The following is a 16,855-nucleotide window of genomic DNA, read 5'->3' as shown; positions in this document are numbered from 1 at the left end:
AGGGGGAGAGGGAGAGAGGGAGGGAGGGAGGGAGGGAGAGAGAGACAGCCATATGCTTATAATCCCAGCACTCTGGGAAACTAACGCAGGAGAATCCAAAGTTCCAGCCCAGCCCAGGCCACTTAGGAAGACCTGTTCTCAAAAATATTTTTAAAAATAGCTTTAGTGTAAAGGCCCTGGGTTCAATCCCTAGTATTTACAGCGAAAAAAGAAAAAGAGAATAAAATAAAATTTTATGAGACTTTTTTCTTTGTTATCATTGCTCTTTTATGCAGCTGAAACACGTACACTAATATTATAACAGGCAAAAGTAACTATAACTAAAATGGATTATATGTTTAATATGCTAAGCAATTCATATGTGGTATCTGTTTAGTCCTTTCAACTAACCTAAGAGGTAAGTACTATCATTTTTTTTTTTACTTTACATATACAGATCAAAGGACCAAAGAAATTAAGTAGCTACTCAAGTTCACACATCTAATAAGCAAAAGAACTGAGGCAGCTGATTCTAGGAGGGATGTAACCAGCATAGTATATTGGCTTCTCACTGACTTTTAGAAAAACACAGGTCTCCCACTTATAAGTTTATACACATAAGGTATAAAAAAGAATTACAAAAGTAAACTGTGGCTGTCAATATAACAAATTATGACACGTCCTATCCATGAGATCCCACTCTGTCCGTAGCACAGTACTTTCCCTTAGATTCTAGATTTTCTTATCAAGCCAGTCTGGACTATTAGTGGCCTGCTACAGACAGGGTGAATCAGGCAGAGGAAAATGTGGTAAAGAGGGATGTCCGCCTAACAGTGAAACACTGAGACTAGGGATATAGCTCAGTGGTAGAGCGCTTGCCTAGTATGCAAAAGTCCCTGGGTTCCATCTCAGCATTGCAAAAAACAAAAGAAAAACGTGAAACCCTTTATCTAGTTCCCTATATTCCCTCTTCCCCACAACTGAAAAATAAGTTTTATAAAAGCAAGCTCTCAGGCCAAAGGGACAGAAAGCACCAGCATAAATCTTGTCACACACTCGACAGCTTTCTAACCTTAGCAGATGACCTTTGGTTGGGCTCTTCCCGTGGTTTCAGGGCTCCCACTCCAAGAGTTGGGAGCTGTGTTTGAAAGACAGACATTCGACCACCAGTTGGGGACATCAGCTTAAAGGCAGCCTGAAGAGCAGGACCCAAGGCACTCTGAGTCTCCAGAGACTTGTTAAACATTTGTGGCAAAGTTTTCAGTAAACCTTGGACAAGCTTGTGAAATAAAGCAAGAAAACCCAAGAGTGTTACAATTAAATTTCTTCCATAATAAGCCAGTATCTGATACAGGAGACAAGACATTGAGTTATGATGATGGCCAGAGAATCTACAGACACTGCAATCAACAATCAAGTGGGCCAAATGACAAGAAAGCCATTTTAAGTCAACATTATAAACTGGCAAGCAAGACATCAAATTGGAGACATATTTCTTGTACATACAGCAGTCCAGCAAGACTATACGTCCAAAATTTATCCAAAAGAATCATCACAATGTACAAATCTGATATATTTAATGGCATGAAATATGGCTTTCTCCATCACTTCTATGTGCTCTATTCTGTTAACTTTCAAAGTGAGTTTAACTCTTCCCTGATGCAAAATCTAACATATCCAGTAACTTTGCCAACTAGTGTCACTACAAAAGAAAAACAAAATCAAAACCAACTACCTAGTCAGGTTAGGTTGTACAAATAAAGAGAATTAACAGGGAGGAAATACTTCACACTATGGCACAGTGACCCATGCCAACAGCAGAGATCGTAGTCTCACTAGTTAAAATGTTCCCCTATGGTATTTATGCACGTACAGGGTAGACAACATTCTGTTCACCTCTCACTGTCTTACGGCATGGTAATTTCCAGGCAGGTAATAAGAGTTTCTTCTGAACTGACCCCAATGACACTCAGTGAATCAGACAAGCAAAGGGCACTGAGAGCAGCCTGGCTACTGTGCATCTGTGTGGTGACCAGAGGCTTTATCTTCTCAGCAACCCTCCCAACTCCCCAGGCGCTGGTGAGACAGCTCTCTTTCTGCCATTCCTCCTGCCTGAACAGGCTTATCTTCTATCCTAGTACAGCGTGCTGCATTACACTTAAAAATGACTGCAGCTTGAAAATTATCTTCACCTAAATACAAGTATAAAATGCTACATGTCTTAGAACTATCAAAGAAAAAAGCAAAATGTTACTTAAAATTTATTGCAAAAGGATGTCTTCAGTGTTTTGATTAAATATCGGGAAGAAAATTCGCCTTACCTCTTTACTTTCATTTAAATTTACCAGTAAGTTTTCTGGCATAGGTATAAAAATATCTGAAAGAACAAGTAAATACGTATTTTAAACAAAATACATGACACCGATGCGCTGAACCACCCGTCCTCTTCCACTCTTACAGTCCCTAGGCACTATCTCTGAACAGAGTCATCACGGAACGGGATTCGGGCTTTCTGCTTCTTGCCTATAGCTTTAAGAAATATCAACAGCCTTTCAATTAGAAAGCACAATTTGGCAATGTCTGTGCAAGTATTCTGCTTCTTACAAACAACCATTTAGCATCTTGCTTTACCTTCATTCAGCGAGCCAGCCAAACATGCACTCGACATTAAAAAAAAGCAAGTAACACAACACACAAGAACCATACATCCTGCCAGGTGAGGTGGCACACACCCATGATCCAGCACTCAGGAGGCTGAGGCAGGAGGACCATTGAGAGTTCAAGGCCAGTCTGAACTACATAGTGAGACTCTGGCTCAAAAACAAAACAAAACAAAACAAAAAGGCTCTATTTTTATACACAAGTAACTCAGTTCACCAATACTTCTATCATCCAAACCCCGCTGTTCTCTCATAAAGAAGGCCCACACAGGGGCTGGGTGTGTAGTTCAATTGGCAAAACACTTTCCTGGCATGTGCACTGGCCTAAGTTTCCATCCCAGCACCACAAAATAACAAAACCAAAGATCTGCCAACGCCCCATGCAGGGTTACAAAATTAGCACCAAAATGTATGCAAACGGGCCACTTGGGGGCCTCACAGAATTTACACTTATATGGCTTTAGGGATTAAGTTCCCCTTCTTTGATGGGAAGCAACAGCGAAGAGGACATAAGTGGTAAAGAGTTATATGGAAAATTATTTTTTATACTTCTATATTGATTTTGCTTACACAAAAATAGGGCTTATTATGAAGTTTGTAAAAAAAACAATTAACTTGAATTATTAAATGTTTAGCTGTCATATAAAAATTCTGTCTGCTCTTTAGAAATCTTTTTAAAAGTATTTTATGACAGTAGGGTGTGGTGGCACACTCCTGTAATCCCAGCACTTGGGAGGCTGAGGCAGGAGGATCACTGTGAGTTCGAGACCAGCCTGGGCTACATAGAGAGTACAGTTCTGGAGCCAGGCATGGTGGCACACTCAGGAGGCTGAGGCAAAGGGATCTCTCTGAGTTGGAGGCCAGCTTGGGTTATATAAGTCAGTTTAAGGCCAGCCTGAACTTCATTGTGAAACCATGTCAAAAAGCAAACATAAATAAATGAAAGAAAAAAAAGAGCACAGCTTTGGGTTGGGATGTAGCTAAGTGGTAGAGCAAGTGCCCCACACATACAAGACCATGGGTCTGATCCTCAGCATTGGGGGAACGGGAAGCACATTTCAGTCATTTTATTACACATTCATAGTTATACAACCATGATCATTATCTAATTCCAGATCTTTATCATCATCTCAAAAAAGAAACTCTAATACCACTAATAGTTACTCCCAGTTTCCCCCTTATCACCAAGTTCCTGGCAATGAATCTACTTTTTGAATATGTAATTCAGGGTATTTCATACAAAGAGACCCACATTGTATGTGGCCTTCTGTGACTGGCTGCATTCACTAGCACATTTTCAAGACTGACCCATACATCAGGTCTTCCTTCTTTTTTTCCTGCTGAATAATATTCTATTGTAGGACTAAACCACATTTTATCAGTTCTCAACTGCTACGTCATATGGTGACTCTGTTTAACTTTTTGAGGAACTGTAACCACTGTTTCCCACTCTTGTAGAGCGTGAGGGTTCTAATCTCTCTGTATGTCCACCAGTACCTACCTACCTATTTAATTTTGTGTGTCCTATGTGGTATGAGGTGACATTTCACCGTGCTTCTCATTTGCATTGGTTTCATAACTCATGGTGGAACACATTTATCAAATTGCTCACACATTTTTAGTGGTAGGTATTAGAGTTGAACCCAGGGCCTTGCAGAAGCTAAATAAGCCAATGAGCTATACCGCATTCCCAAGAATACTGAATACTGTGCATTGAGTAGTGATGCTGCTCAAATCTAAGGTTGTGCCATTCTTTCTTTTTATTGTTATAGTTCTTCTGGTGCCCTAAGTTTTCAAATGTCTTTCTCCCAATTTGTGGGTTGTCTTGATGGTACTCATTTTCTTGATAGCATTCATTAAAGCACAAAACTAATTTTTTTTGGAGACAGAGTCTCACTAGGTAGCTCAGGCAAACCTTTTTGATTTGTGAAGCTCAATTTATTTTTTTCTTTTGCTGCCTGTGTATTTGATGTTGTATCTAAGAAACTGCTGCTAAAACCAAGATTTGCTCCCATGTTTTCTTCTAACATTTTTCAATCTCACACCTGGGTCTATATGACCCACTTTTTAATTTTCTTATTATGATAAAATATGCACAATGTACAAAAAATCTACCCACTAAGCTTTTCTCTTTTTTTTGCTACCAGGGATGGAACTCAGGACCTTGCACTTGGAAAACAGGTGAGGCATCACTGAGCTAAATCCCCGGCCCATTCTACTATTTTTGTTTGGGTTTTTTTTTTAACTTGGGTCCTTGCGCTTGCAAGGCAGGCCACCGAACCACTGAGCTAAATCCCCGGCCCCCACTCTACTATTTTTAAGTGTATAACTGATGGCATTTAACATAGTCACAATAATGTATAGCCATCAACTATTTTCAGAACTTTTTCATTATCCCATAGAAAACCTTTGCACTCAGTAATTAATAACTCCCTAGCCAGCTTCTCTGTCAACCCCTAGTAATCTCTATTGTATTTTCCATCTCTGAGTTTGCTCAATCAACATGTCTTATACAACTGGAATTAGACAGTAAGTTTTCTTGAATGATTCACTTTTTCCCTCTTCTCCAGTCTAATTGCTAGCACTGTGGCTCATGGAGTTAACTGTCCAAAGCAAAAAACCCTTTGTTTTTCTCCATACCTCCCTTTCTCTATTTTATTTTTTTCCGCTATTATATGGAGCCAGGTGTGGTGGTGTACACCTGTAATCCCAGCACTCGGGAGGCCGAGGCAGGAGGATTGCTGTGAGTTCGAGACCAGCCTGGCCTACACAGCAAGTTCCAGGTCAGTCTCATAGTGAGACCCTATCTCAAAAACAAAACAAAACAAAACAAAAAACAACAACAACAAATGGAATTAATATTTGTCCTTTTGCATCTGCCTTATTTTGCTTAGTAAAATCTTCAAATTTCACCTATGCTGTGACAGGTATCAGAATTTCATTGCTTTTTAAAGCTAAATAATATTCCATCTTTACCTTTACACTGCATTTTGTTTGTTCATTCAGCCACTGATGGCTGCTTGAGAGTGTTTTCAATTCTTGGCTACTTTAATTAATGTTGCTATGAATAATATATAATTTATCTGTCTGAATCCCTGCTTTCCATTATTTTTGGTATATAATGAGAAGCAGAGATCCTAAATCATATGCTAATTTGAACCTAACTTTGAAAAACTGCCTAACTAATTTCAACAGCAGCTGTACCATTTTCCATTCCTGCTATCAATGCACAAGAGTTGTACTGTCTCTCACTTTACCAACACTTGTTATTTTCCATGTTTTTAAAAAACATTAGCCATCCCCCTAACCAACACGAAGTGGTTCACTCAGGTAGAGTTTTGTCTGAATTCCAGGGAAAGGGAATGAGCCCAGGCCTTGAGCACACTAGGCAAGCACTCCACCTGTGAGCTGTGATCCAGGTCCTCGCGGTGGCTCTGATTCACCCCTCTCTAATGGTGTGGCACTCAGCATGGCCACCTGTATATCGTCTCTGCCTACTTTTGATATGTCATTTGCAAATATTTTCTCCCATTCTGAAGGCTCTCTACACTCTCTGCATAATACTCACATACAAAGACTTTTAATATTAATAAAATTCAATTACTTGTCTCTCCTTTATGCCAAATCCAATGTCATAAAGAATTTCTCCTGTGCTTTATACTTTTAGCTCTTTAAGTTTTAACCCATTCTTTAACTCATTCTTGATTAATTTTCTTTTTATGATGTGGCAAGCATCCAACTTCATGTTTTTGCTTATCCAGTTTTCCTACAACCATCTGGAGAAAAAAATTCGTTTACTCCATTACATAGTCTTGGCATTCTTATCAAAAAATATAATTGATTTAATCCCAGCACTCAGGAGGATCACTGACAGATCAAAGCCAGCCTAAACTATATAGTGAGACCCTGTTTCACCCCCGAAAATTTAATTAACTATGTTAGGCTTTATTTCTGAGCTCTCTACACAATTTTTTGGACTTCATGTATGTCCTTAAATATATTTGTTGTTGCTGGGCATGGTGGTGCACACCTGTAATCCTAGAACTTGGGAGGCTGAGGCAAGAGGACTGCTGTGAGTTTGAAGCCAGCCTGGGCTACATAGTAAGTTCAAGGCCAGCCTGAATTATGAGACCCTGTCTGTCCCCAACCCCCCGCACACAAAAATACATACATATTTGTTGTTGTTTTTCTTTTTGTGGTACTGGGAATCAAACCTAAGACCTTGGACATGATAAGCAGGAGCTCAAACACTGAGCCAAATCCTCAGCTCTCAAATACTTTTAAATGAATGAATGAATTACATTTAATCTGATTTCTAACATTAACTTATTTTTTGTTTCCTTGTTCAGAATTCACTTATCCATAACTTTGTTTCCTGTTTTATAAAATGACAGATTAAAATGAAGAACTCATACAACTTCAACAATCAAATGATTTTAAATTCAAGATTTTCATTTATATAGTAGACTTATACATTAAACTCCTAATTTGCCACATAGTCATGAAATACTTTTTACATGGAAACTTCCTGAGGCAGTTAAGTGTATAATACATACCATCAATATCTGAAATTATTAGCATCTGAGGTTGAGAAAGACCTTCCTGAAGGCTATAGAAATGAATGGTACTGTCAAATGTTATAAAGCCAATTTTTGTTCTTGTGTTGCCAGGAAGCCTAAAGACAAACACATACAGAAAAATAATTTTATCAAAATTTCATATATGTAAATATATATTTTTAAAATAAAATATCTGTTAAATATCACAAGATATCTAGTTTAATATTAAGGAATACAGACCAACACAATGTCCAAAACTCCCAGTTTTTACCTGGAAGAACACATTCTCCCCAAATGGAAAACACTACACATAAGTCAACTAATCAGTGAAAAACAGTAAAAATACAGCAAGCTAAAACATATTACTTCCCTATATTACATATAATTACTTAGGAAATTAATACGTAACAAATTAAAGCTATTTTACAAAAAAATTATTCAGTAGCTGGAGATGTAGCTCAGTGGTAGAGCACTTGCCTGTCATGTGCAAAGCCTTGGGTTCCATCCCCAGCACCACAAGAAAAAAGAAGCTTCAAAATTACTCACTGTAAAATAGTTTTTTTTTTGTTTTTTGCTTTTTTTTTTTTGCTACTCAGGGATCAAACTCAGGACCTTGCACTTTCTAGGCAGGCACAGTGTAATATAAAATTTAGATTGTACAACTGTTTAAAAGTTTTTGCACAGATCTCTTTTACATTATTAACGGATTTAAATGGACTTTTGGACCATAATTACAAGGCTTTTTTTTGGTGTGTGCTTTGAAAATGAGTCAATTTACAAACACTGTTAATTCCAGACTGAAATTAAATGAAGGCACTTACAAATCCAGATTGTCTAACAAACTCTGGCAAACTGAATTCAAGTATCCAGTTTCAAATGCATTATGAGATACATCAAATACAAAGAGGTACACTGGAGGTTGTGGTGGTCGTAGCTGGAGGGAAAAAAAAGAAGCACGTTAAACACATTTAACAGGCAAATTTATTTGCTGTGTCCATGTGCAGCAAAACCAAAAGATAAACATTTACAGTCTGATATTTACAGTCCAAGTGGCACAACAAATAAAGCTATATTACAGTGTGTACAGGTATATACTAGAAAGAAAACTCAGTCTATGGCTCCCACACTCCAGCAGGGTGTGTTCTCTGGGGCAGGGAGGGAGGAAATAGGACAAAAAGGTCTGCTGGCAGCTCTGGCAAGGTTCAGCTGCTTGACTTAAGGAGCACTAACAAAGATGTTTACTTCATAATTATTTGATAACCTATATATTTATGTTACACTGACTTTCTAGGGAAATTATAGCTATGAAAGTAATGAATTAGTCTCAGTTAAGTTATTTAACCAACATATTTCAGCTAAATTCCATAAAAATGTGAGGTCCTACATATATTTTATAAACTTCTAAATCAAGAGATTTGTTTTCAAGTTAATATATGTATCAAATAACCACAATGAGAGTTAAGTATACAGTACACTGCCTTTTATGTGTCTGTGTAAATACCACTTACCAAATTCATAAAACACAGGTAAGCTAGGAAGGAACAAAAACCTTTGTAATAGGCAAGTTTCTGGATTTAAAGGAAGTCATTTTCACAAAATCTGGGAGATGAAAGGATTTAGAAGTCCAATTCAAAAGAATCACAGTACAGAAAGCTATTACAAACCACTTAAGTGTCACAAATGTTTTCTCCACTACCACTTTGTGGTAAGAGACTGATTCCACAGTAAAAAGAACCAAATGCCCAAAGATTATGCCACAAAAACATCTAAAATACTGAAGTTATTTAAGATTGACCTTAAATCTTATCTTCATATTCTCCTTCTCTAGACTAAATTATGGCATGGCAGCTGGGTATAGTGGTGCACACCTGTAATTCCACACTCAGAAGGCTGAGGCAGGATGACTGCCACAAGTTTGAGGCCAGGCTGGGATATACAGTGAGTTCACTGCCACCCTGAACTACAAAGCAAGACTTTGTCTCAAAAAAAAAAAAAAAAGCCTTAGATTTTAATGCATCTACTCTTCTTCCTCACTTAGTAACATGTGGCAAGGCACTGAACCTAAGTTTGATTTCATACCTGTAAAGTAGGGGTAACAGAATTTCCCTGGCTTACTTCACAGTATTATTTTGATGATCAAAAATATAACGCCTAGGGCCAGGGATTTAGTTCAGTGGTTCCACCACCTGCCTTTCAAGAGCAGGGACCCATGTATGATCCTCAGTACCAAAAAAAAAAAAAAAAAAAAAAAAAAAAAAAAAAAAAAACTGGGGATGTAGCTCAACAGTACTGCACTCACCTGGCAAATGCAAAGTCCTGAGTTTGATGCCCTGTATGGGGGGGGCTACAAGACCCTAGCCAGGCGTGGTGGCACACACGCCTGTAATCCCAGCACTCAGGAGGCTGAGGCAGGAGGAGTTCAAGGCCAGCCTGGGCTACACAGTGAGTTCAAGGGCAGCCTGAATTACAAAGGAAGAGCCTATCTCAAAAAAGCTAAAAGGGGCGAGGGATATAGCTCAGTGGTTTTGCTGCTTATGCCTTGCAAGCCCAAGGTCCCAAATTCAATCCCCAGGACCCCCCCCGCCACCAAAAAAAAAAAAAAAAAAACCTAAGGGGCAGTGGCTCTAAAATGTAAAGTACAGAGCCAGGAATTTAGCTCAGTGGTACTGCCGCCTGCCTTACAAGCACAAGGTCCCAATGTAAAGTACTAAATACCAAACATAATTCTTTTTAAAATGTAAGATGTGAATAAAATATTCTCACACATGTATAAAAGTACTTGCAAGAGGATCTTCAGCACATATTTGTAATAATGAAAATATTAAACTGTAGATTTCTCAACAGACACACAAGAAACTTACATGTAATTTTACATATGCTCTCTTTTCAAATGTTTTCTTATACACAAACTAATACATTTATAATGAATAAATACTATGCTTTCTAAATTTAAAACATAAAATTTTTCTGGGAACAGCAGCATAAACCTGTAATCCCACCAATTTCATTTGAGACAGGAAAAGCCCAAGTTCAAGGCCAGCCTTGGCAGCTTCACAAGACTCTGACTCAAAATAAAGAATATATAGGCTGGGGATGTAACTCAGCACCAAAGTCATGGGTTCAGTCCCCAGTACCATCAAAAATCTTTAAAAACCCAAAACCAAAAAAAGACCCACAAAATTTTGTAAAAGGATACATTGTTTTACTTAAAATCCACTCTTATGAGTACACTGTATAAAAATATGAAAGCTTACCATGTATTCTGAAGGAGCCATAAACTCAATAGTAGCATTTTGAACTTCAGGTCTTCTGTGAGGTTCTCCATAAACTCTGGTCAAAGGATTGTACATGAATTCTTCAGGAACTGTATAAAGTTAATATTATATTGATTAAACTAATCAATGCCAAAGGATTAATTTCATATTTGGCCATTTTCTTAACTGAGGGGTTTACAGTCAATTCAGTTTCAAGGGATAAATTCATTTTTTTAAATGTTCTATTCAAGTTCCCCATGCATTCAATGGCACTAACTATGCCTTGCTTTTACAACTACAGTCACTGTGACTCTCCTTTTGCCATCTCCTGATACCCTTTCTGTCTTAATTCTTGCTAAAGCTGTTTTCCTAAAGTAGCTTCAAAAGACTGGAAAAACTCATTCGATACCACTTTTCCTAGATTCCATTATTATACAATATTATTAACACTTGACACATGAAACATAGGGTCTAGATGGACCTAAAAAGCTGTGAGACTATTTCAGATGTAGAGTCACAGTGGATTAAGACCTTCACTAATTAATGAGACATTTAAGTTATACTTGTATCTCAAGAGAGCTGACAAAAGGTTAATGTACATCCTGCATCAGTGGCAGTCTATTTATAACACACTAGTGTTCACAGTCTGCTCTAAATTAATTATCACTATACCTGGCCTTCCAGTAATCACTTCAGAAATTAAAATCCCTTTGTAAAGGGTGAGCTAGTTTGTGAAATAGGCTTGTATGCACATGAAAGAGGCTTCAGTCTTTATCACACTTCATTTTGTATTATCACAATCTCATTCTATATATTCAAACACCAAGCTGTTTAAGTGTAATACCATTGCACAGACATTTTGTAAATGACTAGAGTAAAAGAATGTTTTTAATCTATACTCATTTTCTTCTAGCCTTATAAAACACATAAAAACAATAACAGTGGTTTTTTAAAAAATTTTTTAAATTGAGCCAGGGATTTAGCTCAGTACTTCTGCCACCTGCCTCACAAGTGCATGGTCCCAAGTCTGATCCCCAGGACCAAAACAAAAAAATCAACAACAAAAAAACTGTAAAAAAGATGGGCGTGGTGGCACACACCTATAATCCCAGAACTAGGGAGGCTGAGGCAGGAGGATCCTGTGAGTTCAAGACCAGCCCAGGCTACATAGTGAGTCCCAGAGCAGTCTGCACTACATGAGAACCCTGTCTCAAAAACATTTTTCAAAATTAATTTTATCAGTACATTTTAGATATATATAATGATAACATTCATCATATGGAATTTGTACCTTTACATATTATCCAGATTCTTTTTTCACTTAAAAATCTTTTATATTCCTCTATTTCTCAACTTTTTTCTTTTCCTCTTTCTATTTCTCTTAATGAAATTTCCTTCCAGACATTGACTTCCAACCTGAATACCAGCCTACTCATTCTCATCTCTCCTCTTCATGGAATGGCGTTGGCTGGACAGTAACCTAGGTTATTGCTCTTGTATGGTGTCCTGTCCTCATGCTGTAGGGTACACTTCTTTTCCTACCTCTACTCAGCAGAGTAAAACTCACTCTGCAGAGGCTGTTTCTTTTCCTACCTTTAACAAAACTTGGTTAGTGTTTGCGATTATCTTGACAAATTCTTTCTCAAGACAGAAAGAAACTAGAAACCACCTCCAGATGAAACTTCGGCACCCAAAAACCCAGTTACATAACTTGCCTTAGTCAGCGCCAGGATATCAGGAAAGGCCTTTTGGGCGCATTTTTTTTTGTTTCTATCTAAAATGCCACAAAGGCTTTTTCTTTTTCTTCTTCTTTCCACGTCTGTCTCCCCTAGGCTGGGACTCCAAGGGTCTCACGGCACCAGGAATAGCTTATGGGACAAAGAAGGAAATGTATGACCTCTGTATTTTCCTCCCACTTGCATCAGACCTACAGCCTGCTTGAAATTTATCTCCCTTCTTCTTCTTCTCATTTTTAGTCACTTATTGCCGATTGTCAGTAAAGAACAGCCAGAGAGCCTATTAATCTAGCTGACACCTGTTTGACCTCATGTTTCGGTGCTCTGTGATACTTTCCTCAGCTTTCTCATTCCTTCGGGGAAAAATAGCTGCTGGTAACTTGGTAGCACGCCTGAGTAGCTGCCTACCCTAGTTTACTCCCAGCCTCATCTGTGCTTTTGCCCTGGATGGCCACTTCTTTCTCAGAGTGCTACTTTAGTTAGGGTCACCATTTTGACTTGTCACATGTCACGTGGCTAGACGTGGGTTTGAGTCAGCCACCACCATGTTAGTTTCTAGATCCCTTTCTTGTTTCTTCTAACAATGCAGGTAACTGAGTAACATATGCTTGATGTCCTGAGCAGAATAAAAGAACAGCCAGTAAAACTTAACTCATGTGACCATGAGTCATTCCTTAGGACTTCTAATGTTTTCTTATTGAAAAAAAAAGAGGTTTCTGTCTCTACAACCTTAAACAAAGTACCAAAGTTTTTACTATGGAGAAGACTAACCTGTTTAAGTAGGGGGAATTCCAGTGGCGGGGGATTCCATCCTGATCTCCTGGGAGTTTCAAAGGACTAAGTAGAAAAAACAAATGGCTCAACCCACTCTCACTAAGGAGTTATTGGGCCCCACATGGAGACAAAAAGCCCTCAGTAGGGCTTTCTTCTATGCGTCTATAAAAGATGCCAGTATTATCCTAGCTTTGGGCAAAGGCCTCTGTCTAGTCAATATCTGACTGAGTCTTACAAGGGCCGCTTTGTGTGTCCAAATCAGGTCTCCTCCCTCTGCATGAGACATCATTTTAAGGACCCAAGACCTAGTTCTAGAGAGAACCATCAAGTAGCTCCCCACCTCTGTGCTGCTACAAAAGATGTCTGCACGGTCTAGCTTCAGACAGAGATGTCTGTCTAGTAAATAATCGAGCCTCACAGGGGATGCTTTGTGGAGTCATCGAGTCTCCTTCTTCTGCATGGGATGACAACTTAAGGAGTGAGACCTAGTTGTCTCTTTCTATGGGCCCCAAAATGAGCCACGGGAAACCTCATAAACCACACTCACAGATTCCACTGAATTCACCACTCAGCCATAATCTCAATCAGTAGGAAACGTTTGACCCTGCCAATTTAAAAAGTAATAGTTTATCTACCATTGTAATATGGTTTGGGTTCAGTAAGAACTAGAAAATGGTGAGAGGTGGGTATGGGACGGCAGCACAAATTATGAGACTTTTTGTGAGACTTTTTCAGTTAAACTGTTTCTTCTTAAAATATAAAAGGTGGAGTGAAATTCTTTACGTTCAGGCTTTTGTTTTACCCTTTATCCCAGGAAAGGGCCAGAAACTATGGTATTCACAGGGACCCCTAAGGAACACAGAAATATCTTTAATGATCTTGTCCTCAGATACCCACATGTCTCTCATTCTCAACTGTTTAATGGAGAAACTTCAGATGGGACTCCAAGCACATATAACACAAATGTTAGACACAGCCTTTCCTGTGTTCAACAATGGGGATCTAGAGGGGATTCAAAAGAGAAAAGCTAGAATTATAACTGCTGCAATCGGCAATGTTTTAAGCTCACCCAAATCAACTAAGAAAAAACCCAATGACAACTAAGGTTCCTGTTTTAAATGTAAGAAGTCTGGTGGACACTGGTCGGCCAGGTATGGAGGCACGTGCCTCTACTTCTAGCCCCCAGGAGGCTGAGGCAGGAGGAACAAGAGTTCAAGACCAGCCTGTGCTGCACAGGGAACTGAAGGCCAGACTGAACTCCATAGTGAGACTCTGTCTAAAAAAAGAAGAAATCTGAACACTGGGCACAAGTCTAGACCAAGCCACTGCCTGAGCCCTGCGTGCAGTGTGAGGCAGTCAGTGTGCCTGACTTGCGGCACTGAAGGATTGACTCTCCCTGCACCCAGAGAGGAGCTAGGCCAGTCAAAACTCTTGTTTCCTGCTCAGAAAAGGCCCAAGGGAACCTACAATGCCCCTGTTATGCTAGACATTAAGGGACTAAGAAGAAAGCTATTCCTGAGAGCCACTGGAAGACTTAAGGCTCCTCTTCAAAAAGCAAGACTCCAGTACTGCTCCGTGTGCAGACAAGTAGGGTCACTAATGACCCTAATTGACCACAACTTATATGGGCACCTGTATTGAGGCTGCTGTTTTATATCAGATCTATTATGTGGGTAATCTTGCTAAAATATGATCCTCTGGCTCTTGATAATTTATCGAGGCTCCCTCTTTGCCATCCCACTTTGTCTTCCACAGGTGTAGAAATTTGACCTGCTCCTGGTATTTGGGTTCTACATCCCCAACATAAGAGTACAGTTACTTTCTTTCTCCCAGGGAAGAGACAGCTCAACAGTCACTAATTTTTTTTCTCATTGACTTTGAACGATTTTTCTCTTTGACCCAACCAGCGAGCCACAACACCTGAAGGTAGAGAGCACATAATCCCAGAAGGTAGGGTCTATAGCCCCTTCCAGCCAGAAGAAGCTACAGAAGATAAGAGACTTCCACTCCCTCAGCACCTCGTAAAGAATTATGGGGATTGGCTGGGCATGATAGTACACATTTGTAATCCCAGCACTCAGGAGGCTGAGGCAGGAAGATCGCAAGCGTTCTGGGATACATAGTGAATTCAAGGCCAGTCTGAATTACATAGTGAGACTCTGTCTCAAAAAAAAACAGAGTCGTGGATGTAGCTCAGCAGCATAGCACCTGCCTGGCAAGCACAAAGTCATGAGTTATCCCCAGTACCAAAAACAAACAAACAAACAAACAAACAAAAAGAATTATGGGAATATGTGTCTCTCTGGGGGAAATGAGACAGATTAGGGCGTAACAGAGCTGGCTGGGGAAATAAGTATGACTTGTAAATGACAAAACCCCAGGACACACACACACAGAACAGTTCCCGAAGCCCTGCACACCAACTTTCCATTAGAACTGGAGCGCATTTCCCCTAAGATGGCCTAGGTGACAACAGCCTGAGGAGACAGTTGCCACCGAGTTTCTGCCACTGTGTTCTCTTACATGGTGACCTGCACTCATCCTGTAGGACAGTGACAGCAAACGTTTCAGCACTTCCAATGACTCAAACAGCACACTGCAGGACGCATGCTGCAGGTTTGCCACCACTGCTATTCCTACATTTATGTGGCCCAAACTCACTCTGCAGAACCAGTTTCTTTTTCTACCTTTAATAAAACTTTGCAAAGGTGGGTGTGGTGCTGCATGCCTATAATCCCAGCACTGGGGAGACTGAGGCAGGAGGATTGCTGTGAGTTCAAGACCAGCCTGGGCTACACAGTGAGTCCCAGAGCAGTCTCAACTACATAGTGAGACCCTGTCTCAAAAAAAACAAACAAAAAAATAAATAAATTAAATTAAATAATAAAACTTTGCTACCATTAAAAAAAAGCTATGTAATAATTACTGACAAGGATCCCTCCTCAATCACTAGGAAAGTGACATTCAACTTATGCTTCCAGACTGCCCACTGAGCAGTGAGTGAATTAAGCAGCTATCCAGTGGGCTTATTTTCTTTCATCCTACAGAAAAGGCATGGGATAACTTCTAAATAAAAATATTTCTTAAGTTAACTGGCTTAAAAAATATCATGTAATATACCACTTATTATACATTCAATATAAGAAATGTAAGGTGGCCTCAAAATATTATCACATTTTTTTGCTTTAAAGGCATTATGTATTTATAAGTATAAATTCATAGAAAAATATCAGTGACGGTATCAGTGGTCAGCTTTCTCTAAGTGGAAGAGTTGATCACAGATAGCTAACAGGACTGCTTCCTTTCTTTCTTTGTTTCCTCTTTGAGACAGGGTCTCAGTGTGTGATCATGCTCTTCTGGTGTCAGCCTCCCAAGTAGCTGGATTACAGGCTCTTTTCTGTTTCATTTACCTCACATTTGTATAACCTGATTTTCCTACAGTGTAAGGAGAAATTGTAAAATGTTTCAAAAAAGCATACCATCATTGACTCGGTAACATAAGTTACACTTCCATCTCCTCTGATCAAGGAAGCTGACAAAAGGGTTGATGTATGTCCTGCATGAGCGGCACCTCACGATTGTACTGGATGTAACCACAGGCAATTGCTGTAAAAACAGAACTAAGTTCTTAAAGACAAAGACCATTTGAAAAGGCAATATTAACCCACCCCTTCCAAACAACTACTGGAACATTATAATTTTGGAGAAAATAAAACATGTGCAAACTGCCATACAGCCTAGAAGCAAGAGGCCCTGTCTTCAATCCCCAGCACCACAAAAAACAAAACCAGGGTCAGGGAGCTACCTCAGTGGTGCTGCCACCTGCCTCAAAATCACAAGCTCCCGATTTCAATTCCCAGTACCCTGGTACCAAAAAAAAAAAAAAAAAAAAA

The 16,855-nt window shown here is 39.3% G+C and overlaps 1 protein-coding gene across 1 annotated transcript in view; it reads right to left on the bottom strand.

Moving 5' to 3' along the window:
• Sec24a (SEC24 homolog A, COPII coat complex component) overlaps positions 1–16,855 on the bottom strand; it is a 73,775-nt gene that overhangs the window by 18,790 nt on the left and 38,130 nt on the right. The window contains exons 8-13 of the mRNA XM_019209883.2: positions 16,442–16,568; positions 10,453–10,562; positions 8,020–8,132; positions 7,196–7,314; positions 2,301–2,356; positions 1,052–1,258 (exon numbers count right to left, since the gene is read on the bottom strand). Of these exons, the coding sequence (XP_019065428.2) occupies positions 1,052–1,258; positions 2,301–2,356; positions 7,196–7,314; positions 8,020–8,132; positions 10,453–10,562; positions 16,442–16,568 (732 nt within the window). The remainder of the gene's footprint in view (positions 1–1,051; positions 1,259–2,300; positions 2,357–7,195; positions 7,315–8,019; positions 8,133–10,452; positions 10,563–16,441; positions 16,569–16,855) is intronic.

This window comes from Fukomys damarensis, unplaced genomic scaffold (genome assembly GCF_012274545.1).
Source record: "Fukomys damarensis isolate Sample0158 unplaced genomic scaffold, DMR_v1.0_HiC HiC_scaffold_9, whole genome shotgun sequence".
NCBI classification, from domain to species: Eukaryota; Metazoa; Chordata; class Mammalia; order Rodentia; family Bathyergidae; genus Fukomys; species Fukomys damarensis.
The sequence above is the reverse complement of the archived record's forward strand: the minus strand, read 5'-3'. Positions and strand labels throughout refer to the sequence as shown.